At 33.6% G+C, this 18,919-nt stretch overlaps 1 protein-coding gene across 4 annotated transcripts in view; it reads right to left on the reverse strand.

Annotated features, from left to right (window-relative positions):
* Positions 1 to 1,778: 1,778 nt before the first annotated feature.
* Positions 1,779 to 18,919, reverse strand: part of Ythdc1 (YTH domain containing 1) — a 31,545-nt gene continuing 14,404 nt past the window's right edge. Inside the window, exons 5-17 of one of the 4 annotated variants that reach the window (XM_005359412.3) lie at positions 16,505 to 16,594; positions 15,987 to 16,040; positions 15,335 to 15,429; positions 14,072 to 14,180; positions 13,867 to 13,984; positions 10,565 to 10,649; positions 9,376 to 9,542; positions 6,860 to 6,942; positions 5,796 to 5,832; positions 5,660 to 5,699; positions 5,505 to 5,567; positions 4,176 to 4,310; positions 1,779 to 2,745 (exon numbers count right to left, since the gene is read on the reverse strand). In XM_005359412.3, coding sequence (XP_005359469.1) covers positions 2,521 to 2,745; positions 4,176 to 4,310; positions 5,505 to 5,567; positions 5,660 to 5,699; positions 5,796 to 5,832; positions 6,860 to 6,942; positions 9,376 to 9,542; positions 10,565 to 10,649; positions 13,867 to 13,984; positions 14,072 to 14,180; positions 15,335 to 15,429; positions 15,987 to 16,040; positions 16,505 to 16,594 — 1,301 coding nt within the window. In that variant the 3' untranslated portion in view covers positions 1,779 to 2,520. Of the gene's footprint in view, positions 2,746 to 4,175; positions 4,311 to 5,504; positions 5,568 to 5,659; positions 5,724 to 5,795; positions 5,833 to 6,859; positions 6,943 to 9,375; positions 9,543 to 10,564; positions 10,650 to 13,866; positions 13,985 to 14,071; positions 14,181 to 15,334; positions 15,430 to 15,986; positions 16,041 to 16,504; positions 16,595 to 18,919 lie in introns of all 4 variants that reach the window. The other 3 variants (XM_005359411.3, XM_005359414.3, XM_005359413.3) reach the window with 3 other exon arrangements.

Here is an 18,919-nt window from a genome sequence, read left to right on the forward strand (position 1 = left end):
ACATTATTTCCCTTCTCAGATCTTCGATGGGGTTGAAGACTATATAAATGTACTTTCTCTCATGACTTGGCCAAGTTATTTATTATATAAGACCTAATCTAGTTAGAATAGGATATTTGTACTTATTGTATATAATTTCATAGTAGGTTTAGAACTCTCTTGCTTAAACAAAAGGGGAAGGTGTTGCGGGAGGTCCTTCCTTTCCTCCAGCCTATAGCTGCTGAGATACCAGCCCATTGGGGCGTGGTCTCTCTCCCTTTAAAAAAGTGCCACTTCCCTCTCCTCTCTCTCTTCACTTCCTGCTCCGCTGGAGACTAGACTCCCTTCCTGGTTGCGCAGAGGGCTGTGATCTGTAAGTTTTTTCCCCTTTAAATAAATACCACCCTATTAATCATAATTCCAAACTGCTGTGGCATTGTTTGTGACTTACGCCTTCAGTGGGTCCAGACAAGATTTCAGTTCATAACCCAGGCTGTCTTAGAATTGCTGGCAATCCACTGCCTCAGGATTACTTTGTGTTAGGATTAGAAATGTGAGCCACCAGAAGCTAACACCCAACTACAAAGCATCTTTTGGATGGACTTTTAAGAAAAGCCATGACTAATGAAGCCTGAAGAAGTGTTAAAGCTTAAAATGATCAGGATGGACATCTACTCGTGATCTTAGGGAATGTCTAAATTCTACTTTTTACTATCAACGAAGAAGTAACTTCCAAGAGAACATGAAATGGGTAATTTTACTTTCTGAATCTGCTACCCAATTCTAATTATCAGAATTATATATAAATGTAGTCAGTCAATATTGAGCAACACAAAAGTGCTCATGTGCAGGGAGTATTCAATGTGATTTACAATCTATTTTAACGACAGGAACTAACTTTAATGTTGCCTACATGTTCTGTTCAACTACTGTAGACATTAGTACAATGTGGGAATATAATACCTGAGTGTGGGCGGGGGGATCACCAAGTAAAAACAAAAAGATGTGAAAGTGAGATGGAGACTTGTGAGGAAAATGGGCAGTTGGACAAAAGGGGAGTGGAGGAATGAGAAAGAACAGAATGTATAATGTAAACATAAAATTCAAAGAATTAGTGATTAAAAATGAGTAACAAGACTTAACATCACCAACTAGTTCACTGAACATAATTCCAGAACTGCGTGCAACCTGAGTTTCCTAAGAGTTAAATATTCTTGCAAGTCTATCAGCCATGTGTGTATTTAATGAATCCACAGCCTGTACTCTGACATTGGTAACATAGAATTGACTGCACAAAAAGATATTTTAAAGGGGATAAAGTTATACTTTTAAATACTGAAGCTTCTGTGTTCTCTGCAGGCCTACAAGTAGAGACAAAACACAAAACTATGTGCTGTACAGACTCTTAAGTACAACACTGTCAAAAAGAAAACAGTAAAAATTCATTCCCAATGTTTAGATAGTTAATTTCATACTGGCCAAACTTCAGATTCAAGAAATTAAAATGCAAAAAAAAATGTATAAACTTTTTTATGTGGTTTACTATGTTAGAGAACTGTTACAAAGGATGGACAAGCAATGTATGAAAATGTGAAAACACTAAAGACTAAACTGTAGAAAGCAATTCAACAGCAGATGAAAAAAAAGCCTAAAATACCAATCCAAAAATATCAGATGTGTAAGTAACAAACTAAATTATCTATGTAACCCACTCTATGCAATCTTATATACTGGAGAATATAGTTATGCTTATGCACTATTAAACTAGCAATCAGACAAGGAATACAGCACATAATTGGTCAATCTTTACCAATTTATTTCATATAAAACAGTAGCAATGTAGAATGTGGGGTTATCTCCTGCTGCCACACACGCAAAATTGTGAACATTCCAAGCCGATGTACAGTTTAGAAGGAAGGCTAAACAATAGCATCAACCATGCTACTGAATATGAGAACTTTTTATTTAAAAAGATTAAAAATTAGATAGCAATGTCTTCTTAATATTGCTTTCATCATTGAAGACTAAAAAAAAGTGATTTTACAGGTTTAAAAAAAAAGAGGGAAGAGGAGAAACCAAGAGGTTGCTACAACACTGCCATACAGTCAAACCACCATACTTCAATATTTGCATACTTGATAGCAGCATTATTTTTATACTGAACTGTGTGCAGCTACATGTAGAAACACAAAGCAAAATACTATGGCAGTTATTGATCAAGATCAAAAAGAAAGAAAACAAACAAAATAACTCTAGGATGAATATACTGTAAAAAAGAACATTTATAGAGAATGAATCAATATCTACATTCTTGGACTGTTCCATTCTGCCCCAATAAAAGTGTCAACTGTCAAATGTGCATTTTTGGCGGAACTGAGTTTTCCAGTTCTTATTCTACTGCATGCTTGGAATAAAGATGATAATAAATCCTTCTACACAATGAGCTTTAAGTAGACAGCTGAAAATAAATTTACTACTTGTAAACACACAAAAAAAATACAATATTTTTGTTTATCTTCAATCACTGCTTCCAAAAGCGCATTATCTTCGATAACGACCTCTCTCCCCTCGGTCTCTGTCCCGGTCACATATTCGTTCCCTCTCTCTTTCTCGATCACGACCTCTCTCTCTCTCTCTGTCTCTTCTGTTATCTCTAGGACGGTCTCGCTCTCGTTCCCGATCCCTTTCACGGGGTCTACTTCTCCGACCACTGACAACAGCTTGTGTGCGGCGAAGGAAGTCATCCACCCTCATATCATAATCATGCTAGGAAAAAGGAGAAAACTGATCAGCAAAGCAAAACTTTGCATGGGATTTATGAGTCCTCACAGTTGTCTGGTAGAGAAGAAATTAGAAAATGTGACTATGATTTCAAAGAATTTAATTTTGACACTTATAGCACTAACTGGAATCCACAAATCTTCCTATAACTTCCTATTCAACTTAAAAGACTTAGGCTATAAAGTTCTTACAACTTATTTACTAAAAAGTAATTTAAGGGATTTGATGAAATAAATTTTTGAAAAATCTGATGAACTCAAAATTTACTTCTGAACTGTAAGAAAAATTTCAGTAATACTGGGACATATCCCACATAAAGCTAACAAAGCATTTTGAAGGATGAAAAGGATAAAGGCGGTAAAGCACAGGCAGAAGACTGCGGGACATTTTCAAAATTCAGCTTCAATATATAGAAAGCCAGGTTTAGAACACAATTCTATACTACCTTGCATATATAAGTAAAATGTGAATGTATTATAGACAGATTATGTTTTAATTAATCGAAATATTACTTAAAGAAGGTCCATAAAACAGAACTTATTTGCAAGAGCTAGTTAACTTCAGAAATATTGGATTGCCTTTCTAGTCAAAGACTGTTACTGCTTTCCTTTTCATAAAGCTCACTATCAGCATGCACACAAGATTTCACAATAAACTTAGGTTTTACCATATGTAGTCCATGTATTATAACAGAAAAATAAGGCCTGTCAATAGCCTAGCAATATTTATAGAATGTTAAGATTTAATTTAAAGGACTCCTTTTTTGAATTAAAGAATAATCCATAAAAAAAAAACTCTCAAAGATAGGATATGAATTTACTGTTCTGACCAAAGTTCTGTAATATATATTCTTTAACATTAAACTACCATTCAGTCACCAAACTTACATGTGTATGGAAATATCCTTCCAATCAAGTACCAGAAAACAATTTTCATTAAGTACACACACACAAACAGAAAATTGGTTTTAATAAACAGCCCTACTACGAGAGAACTACTTAGAATTTGTGTCACGTGATTATTATTTTTAAATAAAACTGGGTAAAAAATGATTTAGAAACTACCTTATTATTTATCATCTTGCATGTAAATTTAGAAAAATTTATACCAGCAGTTTTGAATTATATAGTCAATAATTAAGATCCTAGTTTAGGAAGAATATCATAATTACATTTCTACAATGCTTAGACACACAGTGTTTCAACTCATGAAACAGGAAACACAAGGCTATCTAAATATTACATAAGGACATGATCAACTAACTGTTTTAATGAAAACAAGTTACACATTAATATTCAGATTCTGTACTAAGAATATAAATGGTTTATCATGGAGATCCAGCATACGCCCATATGTAAATTACCTACAGAAATTCTAAGTAGTTCCCTCACACCTCTGCCTTTTGGGGCACTTACTACTCGTTTATCTCTGTATCTTGCTTCATGTGGTACAGGATGGTGTCCTGAGTAAGGGGGATGGGCTTGAGGAGGTGGAGCATGATGTTGGTAGTAAGGATGATGTGGAGGCTGTTCCATTCCTGGGTAAGGAGGCTAAAAAGAAAAGATCATCTACATATAAATCTACCAAATACTCTTGTAGATGATAAACCCATTCAAACTCCGATTCCCAATTCATACCAATCTCAAACATTAATTTCACCATTACTATTCACGTACAGTGAAATATATTAAGGTTCTCCCAAAACAGCCTTTCTATTTGTTAAAAAAAAAAATAATAAAGTCCAGGAGCTTTTAAAAATGCCAATAAAAAAACTTTAAAAACTTTTAAAAATTTTTTTAAATGCCAATATAGGGGCTAGAATGACTCAGCAGGTAAAGGAGTAAGACACCTGCTGCCAGGCATGATGATCTGAGTTCAATCCCTAGGACACATATGTCTGTGAATGGAATTCACAAGCCCAAAGACACATCAATAATATATTTAAGGTATTATTATAAAATTAATAAGGGGCACATGATAGATTTTAGTGTCAAATTCATCTGGATACTTGAGACTCAAAGAATTTCCAGTTAATCTGTATGTAAAAGAAAGTGTAAAACTACCTTAAGTGAAGCCAAAGACATGTAAGGTCACATAACAGCATTTAAAAATAAAATAGGAAGAATCACAGAGGTACTTCAGATACAAAGTTTTACTTCTTGGAAACTATTTCCAGGCATTCTTAACATGTTAGAATATACTTTAAGAAAAATATCAAAATTTCCTGAAGACAGAAAATTAAAACTCAAAATTTAATTCAGTCCTATTTTAAATGGAGCTAAATTGACTTGTTATCCCATTAAGTATAATAGAAACTTCACATGAATTTAGTGAATTTTATTTTCTGCACAATTCTAAATTGACACTATTTGACTGAAGGTTATTTAAGAGATGGATCTAACTGTTCATTTCACTTATCAACACATATGGCAAAGCAAACAGACATCTGTGCACAAACTACTAGTTTATAATGGCCAGTAAATTTTATGAATGAAGTAAACAGATGTTATTATGGAACTTGATCAGAATGCTAGAAAGATGAGAATAAATCTCATCACCTAGTTAAGAGCTTATACTGTTACCATGTTTTACATATATCTATAGTAAGCCCATATTATTAAGCCCATACTTAAGCATAAACAATCTTGTCTTTCATTTTAAAAACTTGTATGTTAAGTCTCTTAATAGGTAAAACTGCAAAATGAAGTTAAAATAAATGTATTACAAAATAAAGTAATACAAACCATTCCCTGCCAAGGCGGTGGTGGTCCCATGTTATGAAATTCCCTCACATAATCATTGTAGGACTAAAATAAAAGATGATAATGTTAATAATAAATTAAAATAGAGGGAATAGAAATCAGACCCTAGCTTCAAATATGTAAAATTTAATGCTTACCCCATTTAAAAACACATCTCGGCGAACTCCTGAAAATCGTCTGTTGGGAATAAGATTAGTGAAACTAAATTCAGGTAATTCATAAACTAGTTCCAAGAATGTAATTCAAAGCTAAGCAAGAGTGAACCCAACTTACCTGTCAACTTCCTGGTATCGGGGATCCTTTAAATACCCTGTTCAAACATCAAATTTCATGTTTTTACTACAGCATTATAATTAAACCTTCCTTACCCTTGTTTCAATTCTTCCCATGAAAAAAATATACTTCAAAGGATGTTATTCATTCAACTACTAGAGGATTTCCCATGTATCATGTGAGCTAAGGGCAGAGGACTACCCTGAGTGTACAGACTGAACTGGTTTAAGGACACTGCAGGAGGATCTTTTTAAAGAATGTTTACCTTTCACCTTGAGAACTTATGGCTATGAGCTAAAGCATGAAGACTCAATAAAGGACACAAAATTGCAAAAGCTGCAAAAATGAACATATATACTCCAAGAACCATGTAACAAAATAAAATCTACTCTATCCCCTGCTTCCATTAGGAAGGATGCAACAAACTAATATATAAAAATATCTGACTGGCCCTATTACTGGGGAAAGTATTTGTTTTAATAGAACACAATTACCTTCTTAGGGAAAAAGGATGCTACTATATATAAAGCCATTTGTTAGAAATTCTCATGTATAATACTAACCAAAATTAGAGTTTTACAGATGTGTGACAGTAATTGAAACATAACCCTTCTTTTATCCCAGTGAAGAATAAACTAACTGAAAATTGACACTTGGATGACAAGCCAAGTGTTTCCCATCACTCTCAAAAACAGTACCAGGTTCTTTATTTCTTTTTTTAAAAAAAGTGTAATTTCTGTATGATTTCCAATTAATGCTGCATACTATAGAAGAAACTACATATCATAGGGAACAGAAAGCACAAAATAATTCACTTTTTTCTGCATCTTACACATCAATTTCCATTTTGGCAAAGTCAGCAATTTCAGGTAACAAATTATGATTTGTTGTAATAGAACAATCTAAGCATGGTAGGGGAAGAATTACTAATTAGAACTAGCAATAATTTCTTAAGGTTTAAAGTAGTCATGCCCTAAATATTCTTTATTTTTAAACCTACTGGAAGTTTTTTGTTGTTTTAATAATTTTAAGTCAAATAATCTTCAGGATTATAAAATATTAACCTGGTCTCTGGTGAAACTCAGGGGGATAGTCAATCCTTGGTTTCTTTCTGCTGTTATGAATATCATAATCTTCTGGTCGACGCCTACACAAATTAGACACATTAGAAATTAAACCAAAAACAGCTGGGAAAACAAACAGCAAAGCAAGAGTTTGACAGAGATGAGTACAAAGAATAGCCCAGGGCCTACATAAAAAAACAAACAAACAAAAAAAACTCCATTAATTTTTGGAGAACAATTTACCTTAAAGTTCTTAATTCCTCAAAAGGAAACCTTATACACTGGAGTAGATATCTCTGTAATCTCATACTATGAGACAACCCCAAAAATTTCCTAATTCAAGCCTGTAAACCACATTTTAGTAGACTAAACATAGAAGCAATTCTTTAACAAATCAAATAGTTTCCCAAATATCACCATCCAGGTGAAAACAAAAGGAAAATCATACCAGCAATTATGCAATAGCTTATTCTAAAATTTATATAGCTCCAATCTAAACAAAATGAAGAATGCCTTAAAGGATGCCTCTGCTTTACACAAAACTACACTCTTCATGATTATACAGAAAATTTTAAATATAATAAAGCTATGTAACAGAAAAGCTTTGAAAATGTCAGTTATTTGAAAAACTAATCTCAGCAACATTTACTTTCTTTAATAACATTAGTAATTAAGGTACTTTTTCCAGACAATGCCTTATAATAAACTGGCTCTCATAAACTGTCATGTAAGAAGTTTTAACAGAGTTCGTAAAACTACGTCAAAGTTTAACTTTTGAAGGGGCTATTCTTCACTGTCTTTTATAAACCTTGATGGCTATACAATACATCATAAAAACATTTAATAATTTAGCATTTAATAAAAGCTGAACAAAAATAAAAATAAAAGCTCCAAAACATTTAGAAAATAACATATCCTTTTGCTATTAGTTTCAGATATAGTATAAAATATCTCAGCATCAAGTTTCTTTTAGCTATTTTTCTAAATACTGAATGTTTTCATTAAACTTTTCAACAAGTCACTCAAACTGCAAAGTTAAATCCAACAAATCCAAGTATCCCCCCAACAGAATAAAAACAGTTGCATCTACAATAAATAGTACTAAGAAAATTAAAAGCTGGTTTATAAAACAAACATACCGCTTTCTTGTAGTTTGGGGAGTGCATTTACGACCGGTATAAAACATGATAGTAACAGTTCATATAGTAGTCCAACTACTGACTTTAAGTTGTAAGCCACATACATAAATGGAGGCCCTGGCAGGCTTGAGAGAAGGTGTAGTGGTGTTTAAGTATAGTTTGCAGTCCATTGCAAAACTGAGGAAAAACTTCACTTGTATATACTGTATTGCACTGGAAACCTCTTAGCTTAAAACTTCAAAAGACATCTTGGTGATCAGTCCTTTTAGGCCAAAAGTAAGGGGCTCTGCCAGGTTTCCTCCTACCTACTCGACAAAGTCCTTTTTAAGATCAAAGAAATGGGACTCTTGTTGGATTATCTGTACCTACCACAGGTAGTTTCCACCAAAGGAAACTTAACCAAAGGTTTCATCCCATCAACCACACATCCAATAGTCTTTAGCAGAATATTTTAGATTTAGCTGTATGCAAATCTATACAGGGGAAGGTGTTGGGTAGAAGGGCTTAAATCAGTTCTTTTCAAAGACTTCTCTCCAATTCTGTAACAAGTTAAACCCCCTTTTCCTGGAAAATGCTGTTTAGTTCATAAGGTAGTGATCAATAACCATGGCGATCCTCTAAAAAACACTTTAAGTCCACAGGTACTGCCAGCATCTGGAAAGGTTGTAAATAGACACAGCAACAGCCCTTCGTTTTGGTTTGTTGCCGGGTCTCCCAGGGCCACTTGATCCCCTTTGGAAAGAACCTATTGTTTTCAGAAGCTCAGCAGGATGTGTGAATTCACTGGGCACATGTTACAAATATGTGGCAATGGGGTTAACACATCACGGTGACAAAATTGGAAACAGTCCCAATAATGCTCCTCTTGAGTATGAAATAACTTAAAACATTTTATCCTCTAAGTGAGGCGTCATCTTCTCAAAAAATATTAGTGATCCTTTATAAAAGTCCCATATTGTGATAAGGCTTATCCAGAGACACACCTGAAAGAAAAGGCTTTTTATAAAATATAAACAATTTTTGCAAATAAAGACTTCCTCCTCTTCCTCCTTTCTAACCTGTTCTGAGCAACAAAATGCCTACCTCATTTCACTTGCGTACTGTTTTATCAGAGTACTAGCTAGTCTAAAGTGGTCATCACTTGTTAGTAAATTATTTTTTCTGCATTAGGAAAGATCCCCATTTTCCGCTTGAAAAAAATGACTGAGACCAAGGTGACCATGTGAAATCCTCAATGAAGCCACAAACTAGTCCATGCAGCTTGATTTGAGGATTTTCTCTTTCTTCTTTACCGCAGAACACTTTTGACGAATCACATTCCTCCATCATGTTATCCCGATACATGTGCCTATTATCAGTCCAAAGAACGTTTCTAACCTTCCCACATCCCGGACTGGTTCTCGACGGGATGGACGTCCTCTTGATCGAGGCTGAGAGTGCATTCTTCTCTTGTGACGCATTTTATGAATGAGCTGATACAAGTCAATACTTTCATCAGGGGGAAACAGAAGACAAAGCTGGGTTCCACATTCAAGTTCAATTTCCTGAAATGTTGAAAGTAACGATTAACAGCAAAATAGGACCTCTCAAAAGACATAGTATCCTCATGTACAAAACTGAACACTGACTTCAAAGACTTTTTTCTCAAGGAACTAAACACAAGATTCTAATAAGCTTAAAGGTTTATTTATATTTATTTATATAAAAACGCTTCCAAAGCCAGGCAGTGGTGGCACATGCCTTTAATCCCATCACTCTGGAGACACATCTCTGTGAGTTCGAGGGCAGCCTGGTCTCTAAGAGCTGGTTCCAGGACAGGCTCCAAAGCTACAGAGAAACCCAGTCTCAAAAAGAAGAAAAACAAAAATTACTTCTAAAGTGTTTAATGCATTTGACGAATAGAAACTACAAGTATACAATCTCACCCACAAGTACAGCTGCTTAAAATTCTATTGCTCTCGATTTTATTCTATCCCAATAGATATTTGTAAAAACACAAAAATATAAGTCATTCATCTTAAAGAATACGTCTGAGAAATACCTACAGAGGCAGACTAACATACAAGCTTACACAAAATTATTACTTTTAATTACCAACACTTTACTCACAAGCAATAGGAAAAATATGAATATTAAAGGAACTCTAAGCATAAAAGGGTTGGGCTTACTTTTAAATCATTATAACACATGTTTACTTTAATTTGAAAACACGTGTGCATATGTGTACATATCTGTCTCTTCATTGGTCATCTTCTATTCAGAAAAAAATTCAGCACATATACTAAAATCAAGAGTAGTATGCACCTTTCAAAAGGATGATGCAGACTCATGAAACATTCCATATTTAAAAAACTTATAATGAAAACTACAAAAACTGGGTCACTTCTCTCATCACCCTCCCTTCAATTTTATCAAAGTACGATTTACATGAGTTCCACCATTAACCATCTTACTAGTCAATCAGAATCACAATACCTTGTTTTTCACAATTCACAGAAAGTTTTAGAGTGTCCTTCAATAAAGGTCTACAAATGGCTGAATAATGTAGCTTAAAAATTAAACAAACCTGTCCATCACGCCCAATCTTGACTGGCTTATGTTCATTCCAAGGGTTGGTGAGATGAGCTGATTTCGTGAAGGGCAATTCACGCCTAAATATAAAACAGTATAAATCATGTTCTTTTGAAGAATATTTTGAAGATGCTGTACTACAGTGATAGTCAATAATTAACTGTGAATTGAATGTATCAAAAATTTAAAGAATCATTTACACTGGCAGTATATATAATTCTCTACAGAAAGCACCTTCAAAACCTAGCTCTTTTTCTAAAAAAACTAATACAGATGATGCTTAAGAAGAATTACATCCTTTATGAAACCCAAAATTGTAAATACATTTACTATGTTTAACCTAATAAACACAACTTATCAACAAGGCATAATGAAGAGTCTGGGTTATTTATAAAACGCAACAAGCATGAATCAGCTACAAAGGAAAAATAAAACTGGAAAGCACTGAAAAGACCTCTACCATCTGTCTATAATGCGTACTATCAAATTAATGAACCTAAAACAAACCAAATTATTCAAAAGGCACCCACAGTTGGTATGCTAAATGGTACACTACTGTAACCCCAACCTTTCTTTCAGATGTAGATGGCTCCATTAATACCTGACTTTGTTCAATACATTTTTTTTTTTAATTTTTCTTACAAGTTACCAGTTTAAAACATTTACGGGGGTAGGGGGGTGGAGAAGGTATAGAGATGGCTTAGCAGTTAGGAGCACTGGTTCAATTCCTAGCACCCACATGGCAGCTCACGACTGTCTTTAACTCAGGTTCCAGGAGATTTGGTATCAATGCATAAAAAATAAAAGTTAAAAAAAAAATCACAGACCTGAAAACTTAACAGCTAACAAAATACAGTTATAGATTATTATTTTTATCACTGGGAGTATAATAGCAAATATATAAAAATAAAGGACTCTGCCAAACTATATGCATCATTTAGGGCTATGACTTTTTGTTACCATCAGTCATAATTAGACTAAAGAAACTGTACAATGCTGGATGATACTAGTTAATCTCAGCCAGGATGTAACAGACAACTGTGATACCACAAAGAAAAAAAAATTTAGTTAGTGTATGTGAGAAATAAGAGCACTCATGATAACGTGTACCACACTACCTGTTCACAGTTACAGAACAGGCATCTATCTAGTCACTTTTTGAACAGATAAGCAATGAAAAATAGTGCAGATATATATTATTGCAAAGACCAAGACTCTGTAGGAGAAAAACTTAACAAAAGAATATAAAACAGTGAGGCCTTTTATGTGATATGATAGTGGTTTGGCTACTGATGGTAGTTTAATTCTGGGTAGATGGTATTCTGAGCTCATTCCAGGTGGCAACATAGTCACTTAAACATGCCTTTCTTCCTTGTATATAAGCATTCACTCTATTCCAACTTTAATATGGCTACAAACTACCTGAATTATTAGGAGTTCAAACTCTGACAAGGTAATATAAATTCCATTTTGTAGAGAAAAGCAAAACTCAGTCTTCAAATGACTTACCTGAAGTATCAATTTAACAAGTATCCATAAAACATTGCTTACTCCAGAATTTTCATGAAATAACACTTTAATAAAATTGAGGTATTAAAAAAGTTTCACCCTAAGAAATTGTACCTAGGTACACATAATAATTTGAGAAAGTAAAAACCTTTTTGTCTTAAACTTTATATCAAGTCTAAGTAAGCTGGATTATTTATTTGGGTATCCTTATGAATGGCCATGCTAAACACAGTTTTAGTTGCAAGTTAGCAAGATGGTAGAATAAAGTCAATGTAAAAAATAAAATGTTACTATCAAAACAATTTACATCTTTTAAAATTAAGGAATTTACCAATTTGAGAATATAAAAATCAATACAAGTACAATCTAACAGAATATATTATAAAATATAATTTAATTTTGTGTTTTGTTCTCAAAAAATATATCACAATGACAAACTTTCATATTATATTTCCTTTGGTCTTTACAATTATGCACTCGCAAAAAAAAAAGTTTTTACCTATATCAACTAAAAAACAATCTATCAGCAAATTTCATAATAGTGTGTGTGTGTGTGTGTATAAGATCAATTCTCTCCTTTCAAACTAGGCCCTCAGACTTCATACCATGTACCTTTGCCTGCAGAGTCATCTCACCAAAATTTAAAAGTTGGTATTATAACTTTACCAAATTATTTTTTTAAAAACTACATACATGTAAACCAGGAAAGGAGGAGAAAGAGTCACCAGCATCAGCAATACTCTCATTCCCAATGCACTGTAATTATATATTTTAAAATATATTTTCTACATGTTATTGCATGTACATTTTTATTTTTGCAAAATGTATATAAGAAACAAAACACACTTCACTCAATCAATTTTATATTTATTTAACAAAATTTGAGTGCCTTTCAGTTTTATAGTAAGTGATCATAAAGTGATTTGTGGGCTAGAGAGACAGCCCAGTGTAAATAGTTCCCAGCACCCATAGTTGTGGGTTCACAGCTACTTCTAACTCCAGCTTTAGGGGAACTGATGCTCTTCTAGACTCCGTGTGCGCCTACACTCACATGCAAACAGACATACACATAAAACAAGTAAGAGTCAGGTGTAGTGGCGCACGCTTTAATCCCAGCACTTGTAATGCAGAGGCAGAAGGGTCTCTGTGAGTACAAGGATAGCCTGGTTTGGAGTAAGTTCCAGGATAGCTAGGGGTACATAAAAAGAATTATGACCTTAATCTCAAAATAACAAAAAACAAACAAAAAAGAAAAAAATCTTTGAAACAAAAACTAAAATCTTAAAAGAATTTGAATGGCATAATTTTGGGGCTTTGTAGTCAAAGGCAACCTAATACAATTATTTCCAATTAGCTTCATGAAGTATTTTCTGGCTGGGCCATATTACTATTCTTATCCTTTTGGCTCTTCTTTTCATATCACTGTCTATCTGGTTCTCATACAATCTCTTGGGGTATTTATTTCACTCCCCATTTTGTTTCTTGAGTCTGGCTTTTAACTCAGTGATCTTGCCTCTGCTCACTCTCATGTGTTGATGTCATAGCTGTTTGCCACAGCGCTTAGTTTCGTTATTTGTAACACTTCTAATGCCTTTCAATTCCAAAAGTCATCTTGTAAAGACCAGAATTCATCTCGTTCATTTCAGATATTTAATGTTGTGTGTACTAAATATGAACATGCCATGAAATTCTCCCTTAATCAAACTATTACAGCATTTTAACACTATTCTCAACCAGTTGCCCATTCAAAACATGCCAAGTACCTCTATACTAGTGTGTGCAATTTACCTGCAAATCCAGTCAATTTTAAAGACGCCTCCAAGCATTTTAGCACTCATTCCTGCTGGAAGCACCCAGTGTATAGGAGATCCACCATGATGTGATTCTGAAGACAGTCTGGCAAAACCTAATGAACCACAGTATCACAAAGTAATTTAAGTGTTGATATAACTATTATTGTTGTATGTAAAAAATAAATAACTTTTAATCTTACCTTGAAATTTTCCACTTTCTCTGACAGAAAATATTAAGATAACACTCCTTGCAGATCTGAATGCAAGATTCAATTTTTTCTCATTTACAGGCAATGTGGACCACACACCCTATAAAAATAATGAAAAGGTCACACACTGAAATTAAATGCAAGTCCATTAACTATCAAGCTACTATGTTGTGTTTGAAATTTAAGAAAGCTCTAACAAAAGTCTTATTTATTGGACGTAAAAGTAATTGGAAACTACTTATCTGATATATAATATATATCAGATATTTATATTATATAAAAATATAAAATTAACAACTTTACAAAATCTTAACAAAGGGAATTGTCAGGAAAATCTTACAAACTAGAATTCTGTAGTATCAATGACTAGTTATCCTAAAATCAAAGTAATTTATTCTGGTAAGTATATTACTAAAAGCTTAATGGCAACTTCTGTGTTCCTCAATTAATCACATAAATTTAAAATGGTCTATCAGCAGTAAAACCATAAATTTGAAAAAAAACAAAAATGCCAAAATTCTAGTTTTTCCTAAGTTCAGAATTTAAGTTGAAAAGGTTTATTTTTAACGAGGACTGAAACATAACTACTTAAACTCCTGAATCAGTTTTAACCAATTTTTATTTTAAAAAAGGAAAAAGTAAGGTGAAGACAAAGAAGTTCAATTTTCTTTAGGAATCTGTGGTCTTTTAATTCATGTTTTAGCACGTCATTACCTCAGCTTAAAACAAGTAGGGTCATTCTCTCTGTAATGTTTTGTGTAATTATTGGTACAAGTCAGAAACACTATTAATACTGAAATATGCTTAGAAATGTGAACGTTCTGATAATCAATTGAAAATGTTATTCAATTTATGAATTTGAAAATATAGTAACTGGCGTAAAGTATAAATGTCGTGTATTTCTTCAGTATCCTCTAGCAACTGATAATCTTTTTGGTAAAATCTCGGGTAGACCTTTAAAGCTACGTTTTTTCCTAAATCCAGATGATATTATAATGGCTGGATATAGGAATATTAACAGAAACACATCTATTACAGTCTAAATGACACACTCCTCAACACTGCACTATGGTTTCTAGGGTGAGAAAAAGGTGAATTCATACCACTACCAGGTGTCCATACTCGCCAGAAAGCAGATCTGGAGTGGCAACTGGGAAATTCAAAGCATCTTATGCTACTGGAGGTAGTTTTCATTCATCGTGGCACGTCAACATTTTAGAATTGAGACTGTTTCAATAAGGTTAATGCTAATACCTTGGCTTTGGCAAGAGACACATTCTCATGGTTGTTACTCTTTATGAGGAAAAATCTTGCATCCTGAAGGACATATTTGAGTTTACTGGTTTGATCTGAAAAAAACAAAAACAAAGACAAAACAAAAAACAGAAATCCAGTTTCATTAACCACGGACTTATACAACTATACTAAACCCAGCTAAACTGCAAAAATTCCAGTCACCCAATCAGCCTAGAAAGCTCAGGCACAACAGAATAAAGTAAAGTAAAGGAGAGAGAACCAGCACTGTGCAGGGCAGCCTTACCCAGCGATGTTCCGGTATATCTGACCCACACTTAAGTATGACAATGTTATCAAGTTCTAGACTATTATCAGATTCATCTAAAGATTGATATAGACTATTATGCTGTTAAACATAGGTCCAAATGTTTGGATATATCAATCATTATGTTTAGAAACTAAAATATCCCAAGCTGTTTAAAATTATTGTGAAAGGCAACAAAAAGCAGACACAAAGCACGGAATTTTGTTTTAGTTTATAATGCTTTCTCCCTTAACATGATATATCGGAACATGACCACATTAAACCAACTATTAATGGAGAACCAATAAGGTAAAATAATGACTTTATGAAGCATGCAATGAAAACAATTTCAAATTTAAATGATACCTTTTCGGACAGCACGAACGGAAGATGATAATTTCTCATGCTTCTTTTCTGAACCTGTATTTAGCCAAAATACATTTGTTCAGACAAAATTTCTACAGTCTTGTCACATAAAATTCTCATTAAAGACAAAGTTAATTCTTCCTGGCGCACCCACACACACAAAAAAAATATTTCTCAATGTGTACGAGTGTTTTGGTTTTTTTTTTGGGTTGTTCGAATTTTTTTCTTTTGTTTTTCCTTTTTTTTGGTATATTTGAACAGTTTCCCACTCAGAAAACTAGTCACTGAATCATCATCTTCCAAGAGAAAAAAAAAGTGAAAATTGAAAATTCCACTGAAGCAGTAACAGAACAGGATTAAAATAAGAAAAAAGCTTAGTTTCCTCTAGAATTATTACACTGAACATGCCAAAATTCAGTACTAATGGACATCAACAATTCACACTAAACTACAACCTCCACATTTTCTTAAGCAGGTTATAATCAGTCATCTATAATCCTAAAATTAAATGGGATTACCTGCATATGACTCTGATGCAGAACTGCCACTTCTATCAAAAACAATGGGTGATATACCTCGAGCTCTCTTCCTTTCCTTCTTTTTCTCATCTAAAACAAAAAATCCAAACAAGTTTTTAAAATATCACAATACAAAAAAGGCTCCAATAGGCATTTCAAATGAGAAGTTGTCCTCAATCTAGTGTTGTCTGTCATTCAGCTCTCAAACATTAACCATGTTTCATCTTCTCATTGCTTAACTTCCTTAGTCTCATTTAAAAAAAAAATACTGCCAAGAAGTATGTTTGACCCTGTCACGCATCTCAATAAAAACATGAATATAAAAGAAGTCAGGTACTTACTTAACTGCTTTATAAAAAAAGTTTCCCACAAGAGAGGGAAATTTGTAAAGCAAATACAATTTTCTTCAACTAAACTTAGTGAGTATTTTGTATGTACCATGAAGTGCTGTATTAAGTCCTGTTGCTTGTTGGAACTACACTAGTACCTTCCTCAGAAATCTCACTGTGATGTATGCAAACACTAAAACACAAAGCTTTCTGACTGGAAAACACACACATATTAACATCAACAAAAACTGATTCCCCACCACATCGAGCTTAATTTGGAACGTGTGGATGCTTGCTATTGTAATCATACAATAATAAACCCCTTCAACTGGTAGCTGCGAGACAAGAAATATAAGGATAAATTATCTTAAAAAAAAAAAAAAAAACAAAAAACAATGGTCTCTGTGAGTTCGAGGCCAGACTGGTTTACAAAAGCTAGTTCCAGGACAGGCTCCAAAGCTACAGAGAAACCCTGTCTTAAAAAAACAAAAACAATGGAAAGTTGAAAATGAAATTCAGTGGTCACACATACATTGCCCTACTATATACTGTCACAATTAACTACTTAAAAACTAAATTTTCTTCTCTCTGAATTCTTAGAGAATGCTTAGTGTGTTTAGATATGGAAGCCTTGACCAAACAAAAAACAAAACAAACAAAACAAAACACAGAACCAAGCAATGCTGAGGTCCCACAGTTCCTCAGTTGCAAGACACACTTGCCTTCAATCTAAAGAGTACAATACTTATGCTCCCTTCTTTCTGAGTAAATGAAGAAGGTATTTTACAGATTTGTTTTGTTGTTTATTGAAAGCACTAGTACCCATCAGGATGCTGCAGATTGTCCATGGTACCTTTAATGTATTAAAGCAAGGACATACTGGTAATTATTAAGCAACGTTATGTTTACATTTTTTTCAAAGCTGTGGTATGTTTAAATTTTATTCCCTGAACATTTCAAGGGTAAAAACTTTACAAATTCCGAGTAAGAAAATCTCTTGTGGCTAAAATCCCTCACAGAGATAATAGAAGGAAAATACAAACAGGTACAGAAGATCTTGCCCAGCTGAATTTATAGTACAGCAAACCTGACATTAATAAAGGAATTTCCAGCATTTTATATAACTTGTACTACCTTTAAGTACATGGAAGTTACTACTCAGGTCAAAAGTATAATGAAACTCTCCTAACACCAAAAAAGCTTTGGCCACTGAGTATAAATTAATAAAAATTCTGAGAAAAGGTTCAGCTAGAGAAATTGAAATGCAATCTTGCTAGAAAGCTTGTGATACTGAACTTAAATGCTTAAAAACTGGCATGTCCAAATCAAAAATTTCAAAGTAACATCATTTCTTTCAAGTAATATTTATAAAATTACTTAAGAAAAGTTACCTATGAATAGTGTCTTAAGTAAAAGCCACAAAATTTTCAGTTCCAGGTATCTTTTATAACAATCTATTATTAAAAATTATGAATTTGTTGTAAAATGATAGGCTACCCTTTAAATTGAAAATATATTCTCCACAAAAATATAACATGAAGTAGTCTACTATACTACTAACAAATTCATGTAAAAACTTATTAAATAAAAAAAAAAAATGTTTCAGGTTCTAAGCATTTCCGCAAACCCCATTATTTGATTCAATACCCCAAAACATAGAATCCTGTAAAAAAAAAAAATTCCTCTAGTTCTATGGGTGGTTTCACACATCTCCAAAATTGGTGATTCTTCACAATAGCAACTTTTGGTTTTGCTTTTGAAACAGTCTTACACAGACCAGGATAGACTCAAACCCACCCACAATAATTTCTGCATTACCTTCCCAAGTGCCTAAGATTTCAGGCTTAGAGTACTACACACACCTTGCCAATTGATTTATACTTCCTATCCATTACAGAGTATAAAAAATTCAGCCCAGCCGGGCGGTGGTGGCGCACGCCTTTAATCCCAGCACTCGGGAGGCAGAGGCAGGTGGATCTCTGTGAGTTCGAGACCATCCTGGTCTACAAGAGCTAGTTCCAGGACAGGCTCCAAAACCACAGAGAAACCCTGTCTCGAAAAACCAAAAAAAAAAAAAAAATGCAGC

This window comes from Microtus ochrogaster, linkage group LG1 (genome assembly GCF_000317375.1).
Source record: "Microtus ochrogaster isolate Prairie Vole_2 linkage group LG1, MicOch1.0, whole genome shotgun sequence".
NCBI lineage: Eukaryota > Metazoa > Chordata > Mammalia > Rodentia > Cricetidae > Microtus > Microtus ochrogaster.